The 14,739-nt window shown below is 36.8% G+C and overlaps 1 protein-coding gene across 1 annotated transcript in view; it reads left to right on the top strand.

Annotated features, from left to right (window-relative positions):
• Nucleotides 1-14,420, top strand: part of ACSM6 (acyl-CoA synthetase medium chain family member 6) — a 41,771-nt gene extending 27,351 nt beyond the window's left edge. Inside the window, 4 exon segments of the mRNA XM_017518013.2 lie at nucleotides 3,847-3,927; nucleotides 10,589-10,617; nucleotides 10,619-10,682; nucleotides 14,218-14,420. Coding sequence (XP_017373502.1) covers nucleotides 3,847-3,927; nucleotides 10,589-10,617; nucleotides 10,619-10,682; nucleotides 14,218-14,358 — 315 coding nt within the window. The 3' untranslated portion in view covers nucleotides 14,359-14,420.
• The last annotated feature ends 319 nt before the right edge of the window (nucleotides 14,421-14,739 follow it).

Here is a 14,739-nt window from a genome sequence, read left to right as displayed (position 1 = left end):
TGGGGAGGGATAGCAGGGGGAGAGATGCCAGATGTAGGTGATGGGGAGGAAGGCAGCAAATCACACTGCCACGTGTGTACCTATGCAACAATCTCGCATGTTCTTCACATGTACCCCAAAACCTAAAATGCAATAAAATAAATGGAAGGAAAAAAAAGAAAGGATTGAATAACCAATATTTTTTAAACATTCAAATAGTCAGTATGAGAAAAATAAGAATTTGGGGGGCAGGGAGATTTCTTACACTTGTTTTATATATTACCACTGTTTTATGAATTATACTAAGAAGGGAATTCCATAATCTTGGTAACACCAAAGCCTTTTTATAGGACTTGGTTTGTCTTTTTAATTCCAAAAGCATTTTGTGGTGACTAGGAAAACCTCAGCCTGCCTGCGGGAAGACAAAACAGTCAAATTGAGATCCCAGGCTCTGAGGAGAGGTCTACAGTTTGAGGACCATGGTGGAGCTATGTAGTTCCACTTGGCTCAGGAAACACCCTGACTTAGAAAGTTAAAGAAAATTCAGAACACAAGATTGAAATCTTTGAGACCTCATAGTCAAGCTCACACTTGGTAGGCAGGTTACAATTCAAAACTGTAAAAGAGGAAACGAGAAATGGTCAAATTCTGTCTCAGATTCTGTCTATACCACACTCACAGAACCATTTAATTACATCCAAAAAGTTGACATTTTCAGCACCCAGGACTCACTGCATTGTATTTCCTCATTGATCTCAGGCTGTGAAAGATGCTGTTTAGCAAAACAGCACATCTTAGGCAATATTGCTTTTGGCTTCATCTTTCTTTTTATGAAATACAAATATGACTCACACTCAGAACATCTGAAATAAGCAAAGTTGACACACTAAGTTGATATGATTCCAGCAACACCTAATAAACTTTGGATTTTTAATTTGTCATACAGCCTGCACAGGAGAAAATGTATATCTTTCATTTAATTGTAATATACTGGCAATAGCTAAGGAGGCTTGTGTTAGCCAGCATTATTTCAGATGCAAGGGACAGAAACTTATTTCAAACAAGCTTGAGCAAAAGTGGAAATTAAAAATCCATTTTGCTGGGAATACCATCAAGGGGGCTTATGAAATCAAGACTGGAGGGGCCCAAACACCCAGAACTAAAACACATTAACTCTTAAAACATCAGCTCTCTCTCATTCTCTCCCTCTCAGTTGCTCCATCTGCTTTTTTCTATGAGTTGTTCTCTGATGAGTTTCTTCCACAAAGCAGACAAGATGAACACCAGCAACTCTGGAGTTACCTCTCCTTCAGACAAGTCAAAATAGCCCTACTTTTCCTCTACTTTGGAAAATTCTTGGAACAGACTCTGATTGTCCAGGCTTCTGTCTATCCTTTTCCCTTGGACTGTAATTTAAAGGTCCTAACCTGGGACATTTGTTCATCCCAAAAAGTGGATCTACAGAACCATGATTAATAGTCCCACCAGATTACATGCAAAGAAGGAGGAGTTCTTAAAAGAACCATAAAACTAGTTACCATAGTACACTACAAGGAGATCACTATGACCATCCTCAAAAACATTCAGAATCTGGGGCCTCCAATTTGTTAGCATGTAAACACAAGAAAATATTAAGTCTCTTTTACATGTAAGACTCAGCAATAGGCAGTGGAGAAATAACTATGTAGAAGACAGAAAAAATTCCTGTTCCAGGCTGGGCACAGTGGCCCATGCCTATAGTCCCAGCACGTTAGGAGACCAAGGCAAGAGGATCACTTGAGCCCAGGAGTTTCAGACCAGCCTGGGCAACATAGTAAGCTCAGTCTCTACTGTTTTAAATAATAATAAAAAATAATTCCTGTCTTTGTCAAATGCACAAATAATTGTTGTATAGTGGGGAAAATGTGATGAAGCATAAACACAGGTTACACTGGAAATACATGGAAGGGACATCTAACTTGGCCTGGGGAATCAGAGCACCCTGGAGGAAGTGACATCTAAGCCAAAGTAGGAAAGAGAAGTCAGTAGAGGGAGTGTTGGGGGTATAGAAACCATCAAATGCAAAAGTTATGGCACTGGAGTTGTAAAATAAAGTGAATGGGGTTAGTTTCTCCCAGTTTTCCTGCATCTGTTTGTGGTGACTCCATTTTGCCACATGCCAATTGGTACAAAGATATTTGTCACTACTGTTTTCCACAGCAGAGGAAATCACAATTGTGAATTCACAAACAGAGTATCTTTAACGTAGATTGGGACGTTATGGAGAAACCCATCAGGTACTGCTCTGTCCCCGGCCCCTGCACTTATCATTCTGCCTTGCCATTCAGGAGTCTGAGCCCCTAAATTTTTCACAGTACTCAACCCTTCAAGAAATGTCAAGTCCTCACTCAGACAATTTCCCTCATAGGAAGCAGGCTCTCCAGGATGGTCCATCTTACTTGGTTTCTGTGAAATTTTAATAAATAAATTTTTCTCCATTCCATTATACCCATGGTTGACTCATATAAGATCCAGTTCTCGTGCCCTCCAAGGTAGACTTCTGTGCCCTCTTTCGGGTGCCCTACATGCTGTGCTAAAGTATTTCTCAGCAGCCTAAAACAATTACTTATTTTTGAGACATTTATTATTTAAAATCTCAAAAGATATACAAAAATAGACAAAATTGTATATTGAATTCCCATGTATCCACTGCCCATTTCAACAATTACCTTATGGCTAATCCTGTTTTATCATTATTCCTCTTCAATCCCAAAAACTATGTTTTATCCATAAATAGCTCTAGTATACATATTTTAAAAAACAAGGATTCCAAAAACAACCATATTTTCCAATTATACCTAAAAGTTAACAATTGCTTTGTTATACCCGAGCTAGTCAGAAGGAAAGCACCACACTCTGAGTTCCAATTGAGAGTCCTTTATTGCCAGCCACCGAGAATCAGCTTGTGCTCAAAATCTCTCAGCCGGAGGAAGGGGCTTGATTCATTTTTATATCTTGCTTAGAAAAGGGGAGGAGAAGCCTAACTGAAGCAGGATTTATAGAAGCAGAACAAGCGAGTTAGATAAGGAGGCTAGTAACCAGGAGGCAGGAGGTTCCCATGAATTGTTGATTACTAAGGAGGGTATTCACAAGTGGTTCCCATGATTGCTGGTTACCAAGGAGGGTATTCGGTACTTGTCATACAATCAAGGGGGGTATTCACAATAACAAGTGAGCTTGCCAGGCAGGATATGGTTGCAATGGTTATGTTTCTATAGTTCTAAGTACAGCATGATCCAGCACAGGAACATGACCCAGACATGCACTCAAAGGAGAAATGGCGGAAGGGGTGAGGGAGAGGTTAAGATGGAGTCTGTCTTACTCTCAGCAAGATGGAGTTTGTCTGGCTGATACAGAGTAGGTTAGCACGGCCTCTTATCAACAAATATCCACCATTCACATCTTCATCCATCATTTAAGTCATGTATGTTTTCTTGCTACCATTTTTTCCAATTATGCTCACGCATTGTGGCTAGTTGATAAGTCTTTTGTGTATCTTTTAATTTATGAATTTCCTCATTACCTTCTTTTTCCTTTGCAATTTGTTATTTTAAAAAACTGAGTTGTTGGTTCTTTTGAATATTTCACAGCTTGGATTTTGCTAATTGCATCCTTATGGTGTGGTTTACATATTCTTCTGTTCTCCTGCATTTCCTGTAAATTGACCTAGAGGTTTAGTCACATTCTTATTTTTTTAATAAGATTACTTGTTAGTCTGTGTAATGTTGTTCTGTTAGTAGGCATATAATGTCTGGTTATGATCAATGACTAGATCCATTAATTTACTGCTTTTTTAAAAATAAAACTTGTCTGCATATCTTTAAACAGGGTCTACTCTGTGCCACTTCCAAAATAATAAAATTGAAGCCAGGCTCTCTGGGGAAGCCATTGCCACCTTATATTGTCCAGGTAGGAGATCATAGTAATGATTATGACAGCTATTATTAAGTGGGCTTTTACAGTTATTTATCTAAATTCCTAACATAGAGGTAGGCAAGAAGTAAAGTTCAGCATTCTCTAAATGCACCCCAAGGATAATCTCACATTATTGCTTTTATTTCCCCCTCAGTTTTCTTCTGGAATACAGAACCTAGACACAGCAATGAGGGAAGGAGATGCTGACAATTTTGCAGAATATTTCTTTAATGTAGTTCAAATTTCAAACATGGAGAATGCAAAGAAAAATAATTTGCTATTAGAAAGATATATGCAAAATATAGACAACTGTTTTCAATGCACCATTATAAGTGTTCTGTACTTGACTAAAAATATACTAAAGAGGGAAGTCTAAGCCACTAGTCAGCTGCTCGGGTATGGATTATTATAAATACTGTAGTGTGATTCCCAAATTGTGTAGCTGAGTTCACGGTATGGGCATAGGTAGCAATACTAAAATGGTAGGACAAATGCTTGTGTCTAGGATTTTATTACATAAAAGCAGGCTCAGATTAGCAGCAGTTATAAAATTACCATTATTCATTTTAAGATAGTCCTTTGCTTTCATGCCTTTCTTGCCTTTTTTTTAAACATTGGTCAAAAGGAAACAGTAAGCTCTCAACCTGAATGAAACAAATAGTAGTATTTACTATAACTATTGTATATTCTGAAATTGACTCCATTTTTTTAACTACATATTGTTTAACAGGGTGTGGAAGTTAACCTAATTCATTGAGCTTTATATGTTTGTTTTTTCCAATAATCATAAATAGGTATTACATTATATTGAATATGTTTTCTGATTCTGTTAAAAAGGTGAATGAAATAGTTTTTCCCTATTAAAAAGTCAGAGTTAATTAAAAATATTTTCAAATGTTAAATTTTCATTGCATTTCTTCTTTTTGTTTTCTTGGATTAAATTTCTTAAATTTTGTTTGTTTGGGCCTTTGCATTTAGAGACATGAATAAAATGAGCATGTAATTTTCCTCTCAAAAAATAAGTAAAAATTAAAATGTGCCTTGCATACTAAAGTATGAACAAAAATGGAAAAAAAATGAAATAAAAACTAAAATGTTCCTTAGGATTTTCTTAGAAAAAAAAAAATCTTCCCACAAAATCAACAAACTTTATATTTCTTGAAGGGCCAGGCATGGTAGCTCATGCCTGTAATCCCAGGACTTTCAGAGGCTGAGGCTGTAATCCCAGCACTTTCAGAGGGGATCACTTGAGGTCAGGAGCTCAAGACCATCCTGGCCAACATGGTGAAATCCTGTCTCTACAAAAATACAAAAATTAGCTGAACATGATGGTGGGTGCCTGTAATCCCAGCTACTTGGGAGGCTGAGGCAGGAGAATCACCTGAACCCAGCAGGTGGAGGTTTCAGGGAGCCAAGATCACACCACTGCACTCCAGCCTGTGCAACAACAGCAAAACTCCATCTCAAAAAAAAAAGAAAAAAAATTATATGTCAACAAAATGGACAACTTAGAAAAAAATGGATAAAGTACTAAAAACATACAACCTACCAAGACTGAATCATAAAGCATTAAAAAGTCTGAACAGACCAATAACTAATAAAAAGATTAAATTAGTAATCAAAAACCTTCCAACAAAGAAAAGCCCAGCACCAAATGCCTTCGCAGAATGAGGGACAAAGATGACATGATAATCTCAAAAGATACAGCAAAAGCATTTCACAAGATTCACCACCCTTTGATGATAAAAATTCTCAAGAAATTAGGTAGAGAAGGAATTTACCTAGACACAATAAAGGCCATATATAAAAAGCACCCAGCTAACATCATATTCAATGGTCAAAAACCGAATTGAAAACTGAAAGCTTTTTCTCTCAGATCTGGAACAAGAAAATGATGCACATTCTCTCCACTTCTATCCAACATAGTATTATAGTTCCTAGCCAGAGTAAGTAGAAAAGGAAATAAGAAATATTCAAATCAGGAAAAAAGATTATCTCTGTTTGCAGATTACATGATCTTATAAATGTGTAGAAAATTATATTTCTACATATGATATGTATGCTAAGTATCTGGACATGTCTGTTCCCACCCTTTGAATTGCAATTGGCTCAAAACCTGTTTATTTGTGCTGTGTGTGTTGTTATAATCACATAATACAAACCAATGACCTATAAGTACAAAACTGCTTTTTGTGAAACTTTTTTTGAATGCATTGTAAATGTTTTCAAAAGACTTAGTAAAAGTGAATTGCTAAAAAGAATTATTACATAATTAGATATTGGCAAAACTTTATAAAAGATTGAGGAAAATTATAAAGCTCTACAGAGATTCTTCACACACACACACACACACACAAGAAAATTCTAAAGATTAACCAAAAAAATTAGGATAAACAAATTAAACAAAATTTCAGGACACAAGATCAATGTACAAAATCAGTTGTGTTTCTATACACTACAATAAATTATCCAAAAAGTAAATTGAGAAAATGATATCAGCTGGGTGAGGTGGCTCATGCCTGTAATCCCAGCACTTTGGGAGGCCATGGTAGGTAGACTTGAGGCCAGGAGTTAAAGACCAGCCTGGCCAACATGGCAAAACCCCATCTCTACTAAAAATACAAAACTTAGCCAGGCATGGTGACACATGACTGTAATCTCAGCTATTCAGGAGGCTGAAGTAGGAGAGTTGCTTGAACCTGGGAGGCACAGGTTGCAGTAAGCAGAGAGATCGCACCACTGCACTCCAGCCTGGGCAACAGAGCAAGACTCTGTCTCAAAAAAAAAAAGGGGGGGGGGTTTAACTCATAGATCTGGAAAGTGAATTGGTGGTTTCCAGGAGCTGGTGGGAGGAGAAAACAGGAAGGTATTCATTAAGGGGTACAAAATTTCAGCTACACAGACAGTAACTGCTAGAGATCTATTGTATAGCATAATGCCAACAATTAACAACACTGTATTACATACTTAAAATCTGGCTAAGGAAATGTCTTAAGTGTTCTTATTACCAAAATAATAATAAGACAGAGGGTGGAAGGGAACTTTTGAATGTGATGAATAGGTTTACGGCATAGATTGTAGTGACAGTTTCATAGGTGTTTACTTATATTCAAACTCATCAAGTTGTACACATTAAATATGGACAGCTTTTTGCCTGTCAACTGTACCTCACTAGAGGGTTTATTTTTTAATTCAGGTGAGAAAGGAGAAGAGGACCCACACAAAGGGGGAAGATGAAAGACATATTTTTTAATTTGTCAAAATGAAGTACCATAACTTCATTGCTTACACTCCCCATCCAAAACACACACACACACAAACACACACACACACACACACACACACACACACTCTTACCACAAAGAAAAAGCCAGGCCCAGATCGCTTCATGGTGAATTCTATCCAACATTTAAGGAAGCATTAACATTAATCCTTCACAAACTCTCCCCCAAAATATACACGATTTTGGAGGCTGTACAAATGGGGTCATAGTATGAGCCAGGATTATCCTGATACCAAAATCAAAGACATCCCATGAAAAGAAAACCACAAATTTCCTTGATATGTACAGGTAAAAGAAAAAAAAAAGAAAGAAAGAAAAGAAAACCACACATTAATATTTCTTATGACTATAGGTGCCAAAAAAAACTCAACAAAATACCAGCCAACCTAACAAAAAATATATAAATGGATTATATACCATAACCAAGTAGTATTATTCCAGAAATACAAAGTTGGTTCAAACTATAAAAACCAATTAATATACTGTATTAGTAAAACAAAGGACACAAATCACATTATCGTCTTGACAGACACAGAAAAATCACTGACAAATCACCAACACCTATTCATGGTAACAAACTTCAACAAACTAGCAATGAAAGGGAACTTTCTCAATCTGATAAAGAACATATAGAAACCCCATAGCTCACATCAAACTCAACAGTAAAAGACTGAAAGTGCTCCCACTAAGATCAGGACTTACAAGAATATTCACTCTTGCCACTTCTATATAACAGAGGTTCTATCCAGGGCAATTAGGCAAGAAAAAGAAATAGCATCCAAATTGGAAAGGAAGAAGTGGAAGAAGTAAAACTACCTGTGTTCAACAGATGACATGATTCTAAGGAACAAGCTATACTATAAGGCTACAGTAACGAAAACATCATGGTACTGGTACCAAAACATATATAAACCAATGGAACAGAACGGAGGCCTCAGAAATAATGTCACACATCTATAACCATCTGATCTTTGACAAACCAGACAAAAACAAGCAATGGGGAAAGGATTCCCTATTTAATAAATGATATTGGGAAAATTGGCTACCCATATGCAGAAAACTAAAATTGGACACACAAAAATTAACTCAAGATGGATTAAAGATGTAAATATAAGACCTAAAACCATAAAAAAACAAGAAAACCTAGGCAATACCATTCAGGACATAGGCATGGGCAAAGACTTCCTGACTAAAACACCAGAGCAATGGTAACAAAAGCCAAAATTTACAAATAGGATCTAATTAAAGAGCTCTGCACAGCAAAAGAAACCATCATCAGAGTGAACAGGCAACCTACAGAATGGGAGAAAATTTTTACAATCTATTCATTTGACAAAGGGCTAATACCCAGAATCTACAAATAACTTAAATTTACAAGAAAAAAACAACCCCATCAAAAAATGGGCAAAGGATATGAACAGACACTTCTCAAAAGAAGACATTTATGCAGCCAACATATGCATGGAAAAAAGGCTCATCATCACTGGTCATTAGAGAAATGCAAATCAAAACCAAAATGAGATACCATCTCACACCAGTTAGAATGGCAATCATTAAAAAGTCAGGAAACAGATGCTGGAGAGGATGTGGTGAAATAGGAACACTTGCACACTGTTCGTGGGAGTGTAAATTAGTTCAACCATTGTGAAAGACAGTGTGGCAATTCCTCAAGGATCTAGAACCAGAAATACCATTTGACCTAGCAATCCATTACTGGGTATATACCCAAAGGATTATAAATCATTCTAATATAAAGACATGTGCACACATATTTATTGCAGCACTGTTCACAATAGCAGGGACTTGAAACCAACCCAAATGCCCATCAATGATAGACTGGATAAAGAAAATGTGGCACATATACACCATGCAGGGAACACTATGCAGTCATAAAAAAGGATGAGTTCATGTCCTTTGCAGGGACATGGATGAAGCTGGAAACCATCATTCTCAGCAAACTAACACAAGAACAGAAAACCAAACACTGCATGTTCTTACTCATAAGTGGGAGTTGAACAATGAGAACACATGGACACAGGGAGGAGAACATCACACACTAGGGCCTGTCAGGGGGTTGGGGTCTATGAGAGGGATAACATTAGGAGAAATACCTAATGTAGACGACAGGTTGATGGGTGCAGCAAACCGTCATGGCACGTGTATACCTATGTAACAAACCTGCATGTTCTGCACATGTATCCCAGAACTTAAAGTGTAATAAAAAAAAATTCTAAGGAATACAAACACACTATTAGAGTGAATAATTGAGTTCATCAAAGTTGCAGGAAATAAAAGCCATATACAAAAAATTATATTACTTGTATTTCTATATAGTATCAATAAACAATCAAAAAATAAAATAGAACAATTTCATTGAAAATAAAGTTTTAAAAATCTCATTTAAAAATATATTCACTAGCTAATTCACCTAATTTACTAGACTTAGTACTAAATATCACTTTTTTTTTTTCCTGAAGTCTAAAGTTTGCCATCAAAGTATGAGGATGTACTATCTCTGAAGACCTTCTGATCTTTAAGGCTGGTAGTCTCTATAGAAAAGTTTCAAAGTATTCAGCAAGGATAATAAATTCAAAATGAATATAAATGTTGCTTTCCAAGGTGACAAGTGGGAAGGTTGTAGCCCTCAAAATTGAGCCAGCTTATCAGCGTACTTTTTAACTGCTATCACATTCCTTCATGGTCATGCCTTCCATTTTAGGTCAATAAAGAAGCCACTCGGCTGAAATAACTCATTATTTTCAAACTGTATTTTATTTATTCCTAACCTGCCCCCAATTCTTAATAGGAAAAAATAACACCACCTCCTAGACTGTTATAAAACTGCCAGATCTGTTTTTAAATTTTCATGCTCTTTATATTTCTTTTCTTATACCTAAGATGGCTAATTAAGTGTCCTTGTTTAAAAAGGCTTTCCAAGATGCTGGTTTTCTTAAAACTTTGCGCTAACCAGGCAATGGAGCCCTTCCTGTATCATCTTATTTCATCCTCACAATGGAGCCCTTACCTATATCATCTTATTTCATCCTCACAATAAAGCTGTATAGTAAATGCACTTTTAAATCTCTGATAGTCTACATGAGGAAACTGATGTTCAGAGAAGCATACGAGATTCTCAAAGTCAGAAGGTATCAGAGTGGACATCCAAATCCAAATATTTCCAGCTCTGGCACCCTCACACTGACCACTGAACCACACTGCCTCTTAGGTTGCCCAGTATCTAGGTACACCAACCAAGCACTTTCCTGGCATCTTAAATGAGGGTAGTAAGGCTTAAGTTTAGATCTTGTTGTGTTTTAAGAAAAGAACAAATGGTTTATAAGGAATATTCCTTTACTGATTATCTAATTTCAGATTGTGGATGAAAACTTAAATATCTTGCCTCTTAGGGAATATTGCAATACGCATAAAACAAAACCAACCTGCTTCTCTGTACTGTCCACACATGGTAAGAAAATTTTCTTTTTTTCCTAAATACTTTCATTGTTGCTACTAACCATAGTGCCATTACTGTTGAGTATTTTATGGTTTGCCAAATACTTTTGTCCCAACTTTTAATTTTGCAAATTTTTGAGTTTCCAAAAATGTTAAAATAGCAGCATGATTAACACTTACCTGTACATCTCTCACCTATATTCACTTCTCATAATATTTTCCCTCATTTACATTTGTACATTTTTGATGAGACATTTGGGAATAAGTGCAGACATTACGACACTTTGTCCTTAAATATTTCAGCAGCATTCTCTTAAGAATAAGGACTTTCTTCTTAAACATCAATACCATCACATCTATGAAAAAAATAATTCTTTAATGCTATCTAATATCCAGTCATTAGATTTCTCAATTGTATTCAAATGTGTTTTATAGCTTTTGTAAATCCAGAATTCAATCAAGGTCCATGCATTTATTTGGTTCTCCTATATCTTTAGTTATTTTTACCTATAACTGTCCCACCACCATGTTTTTCATGGCATGGACATTTTGAAAAGTAGAGGACTATTGTGTTAGAAAATGCCTCACTTTCTAAACTAACCTATTGATTCCTCACAACGAGATCCAAGATAAACATCTTTCTCAAGAATATTATGTGGATGATGTATATTTCTTATTTGCTTATACTGGGGATACACTGTGTTGTCTCATTTTGTGTGCTGATAATTTTGATCTTTTGATTAAGGAGGCGAGGGCCATTTCTCTCCATTGTAAAGGTACATTTTCCTGTTTGTAATTAGTAATAACCTGTTGAATAACAATTCGAGACTCTGTAAATATATTATCCAATTAACTTTTACCCAATCATTTTAGCATCCGTAGATGATTCTTTTCTTTTCAGAAACAATTATTAAAATAGACAGTGGCTGGGCACAATTGTTCATGTCTGTAATTGTAGCACTTTGGGAAGCGAAGATGGGTAGCTTGAGCCCAGGGGTTCAAGACTAGCCTGAGCAACGTGACAAAATTCCAACTCTACAAAAAAAAAAAAATAAATACAAAAATTAGCCAGGCATGGTGACATGCATCTGTAGTCTCAGCTACTGAGGAGGCTGAGGTGGGAAGATAAACTGAGTGCAGGGCATCAAGGCTGTAATGAGCCATGATCACACTACTGTGCTCCAGACTGGGCAACACAGCAATACCCTGTCTCAAAAATAAATAAATATAAAATAGGCAGTGCAGAATGGTGATTTTCAAACTGCTATTTTTTTTTTTTTTTTTTTTGAGATAGAGTTTCCCTCGTCACCCAGGCTGAAGTGTAGTCAGCTTACTTGCAATCTCCACCTCCGGGGTTCAAGCAATTCTCCTGCCTCAGCCTCCTGAGTAGCTGGGATTACAAGCACCCGCCACCACACCCAGCTAATTTATTTTTGGTAGAGATGGAGTTTTACCATGTTGGTCAGGCTGGTCTCGAACTTCAGTCCTCAGGTGATCCACCCAACTCGGCCTCCCAAAATGCTGGAATTACAGGCATGAGCTACAGTGTCTGGCCCAAACTGCTACTTCTGATACATTAATTAGGTGGCATTATTCCATAAAAATGAGCAGTCCATTTTTTCTATTAAGGGGGGGTTCTTTTAATTGCTTTTAAAATACTTTATTGTTTAATCTTTCCTCATAATAAAACTCATTTGTGTTCAATATAGACAACTTTCAAAAACATAGAAAAGACCAAAGAAGAAAAGCATATAAGCTCATAACACCACCATTATTACCCACTATTAACATCTGGTGTGTATATAACCTTCATTCTTTTTCTACTTATAGGTATTATTTAATAAAAGTGGGATTGCACTCTATCAGTTTTTTTACTCATGATTTTCAGATATCAGTAAATCTTATATGACAACTTTTTTTTTTTTTTTTTGAGACAAGGTCTCACTCTATCACCCAGGCTGGAGTGCAGTGGCACAATCTCGACATACTGTAACCTCAGCCTCCTGAGTAGCTGGGATTACAAGCTCTCACCACCATGCCCAGCTAATTTTTGTATTTTCAGTAGAGACAGGTTTAACCATGATGGAACTCCTGACTTCAAGTGATCTACCCACCTTAGCTTCCCAAAGTGCTGAGATTACAAGTGTAAGCCACCATACCCAGACCTTATATAAAAACATTTTTAATAATTTTATAGAGTCCTATCAAGAAGAACTATCATGATCTATTTAACATATCTACTATTTTTTAAAATTTTGGTTACTTCCAATGTTTTATATCATAAATACTGGTTCAGTGAGTATTCTCGTTAACTCTTTAAATGTCTCTGAGTATTTCTTGTAGCGTTTTTGACTTAAAGCCTAGGTAAAACATTTTAAATATTTTAAGAATTTCTGTGACAGAAAAATGCTTAATATTTCCAAACTTTGATAAGACAACTTAAATACACCGAGACTTTAAAATCTTGTTCTCATCCATAAGACAGAGATTTCAAAGAAAAGACCCAGATATGTCATATACCTACTGAGATTATTGTGCTGTTTGAAAATGAGATGCTTATGCAGCATTTCACTAAAGTTTATTAGAACTCTAATAAGCAGGCTGTCCATTAGATCTAAGACTCTGGATAAACTGGTGACATGGTCTCTATGGCAATGAGTCAAATGCTGTTAGAATCTGGCTGGGCATGGTGGCTCACGCCTATAATCCCAGCACTTTGGGAGCCCGAGGCAGGAGGATCACCTGAGGGCAGGAGTTCAAGAACAGCCTAGCCAACATGGCAAAACCCCATCTCTATTAAAATACAAAAAAACTAGCCAGGTGTGGTGGTTGGCGCCTATAATCCCAGCTACTCGGGAGGCTGGGGTACAAGAATCCCTTGAACTGGGCAGCAGAGGTTGGCAGTGAGTCAAGATCATGCCAACTCTACTCCAACCTGGGCAACAGAGCGAAAAACTCCATCTCAATAAAAAGAAAAAATAAAGAATCTGTGAACACTCCACAGAATGTTCCAGCAAAATGGGCCTGTGCAAAGGGACATTTTCACCAATCACTCTCATTGTGTTTCCAGTGTAAGAACCTTAATCTAAAACCACCTTTTTCTGATGGAATTTTGGTCATGGGCAATATGAAAATTAAAGGCACAATTCAAAGACAGGGAGCAGCGAATGTATCCGATGGATGACGAGCCTGAGAAAATAGCAGCCAACAACACTTACACATTCTGTACCTGGCCCTGTACTAAAATGCTGTGTCCATGTTGCCTCATTTAAGCCTCAGGACAAACCTCTGAGTGAAGTGTCATCATTACTCCTGTTTCTAGTGAGACATAAAAATTAAAAAAAAAAAAAAAAAGCTGAGGTTAAGAGAAATGACCGAGGAAATTTCTCCGTGTGTGTTGAATTTTCTGTGTGGAATCCCCTGGAGAGTGGGGATCCTGACTTATTTTTCTCAGTCTCCCCTGAGGGTAGCCAGAGTGCTCAATTCATATTACTAAATGATTGTAAAATGGAAGTAAATGTAGGTTTCTGGATTTGTCATTCTATCAGGTGAGCTGGGAGGAATATGCTTCAGCAAGAGGCCACATGCTTTACCTCACAGGTGGCAGAGGGATCATGGATGAAGACAGCTACTTCTGGCTGTCTGGTAGAGCTGATGATGTTGCCAATCCATTGGGTCAGAGGTTGTGAATGCTGTGGTTATTGCTATTGAGCCTGGGGCTGTGGGAATTTGGAGAAGACTCTGGACTGCTCCCAATACATAGGAATTCTATTTCTAAAGTTTAGAAAATGCAAACAACCAAAAATAAAACTCATCCACAATCTCATATTTTGGAGTAGTTTTTCTAGTCTTCTTTCTTCTTATATGTAAATTTTTTTTGGTAGAAGTGAGTTCAGTGAGAAATGCTCAAGCATAACTTGCCTTTTTCACTCAACAATGTAATAGAAATATTTTTCTGTGCAACTAATATATAAATTCATTTCTTAAATAAGTTTTTCATGACCAATAAGTACACAGCTCAATGGATGTCTACACACATACACACCCTGTAACCATCTAGATCGAGGTAT

Source organism: Cebus imitator, unplaced genomic scaffold, assembly GCF_001604975.1.
Source record: "Cebus imitator isolate Cc_AM_T3 unplaced genomic scaffold, Cebus_imitator-1.0 Scaffold656, whole genome shotgun sequence".
Taxonomy (NCBI): Eukaryota; Metazoa; Chordata; class Mammalia; order Primates; family Cebidae; genus Cebus; species Cebus imitator.
Note: the sequence above shows the minus strand (reverse complement) of the source record. Positions and strands in the feature narration are given on the sequence as shown.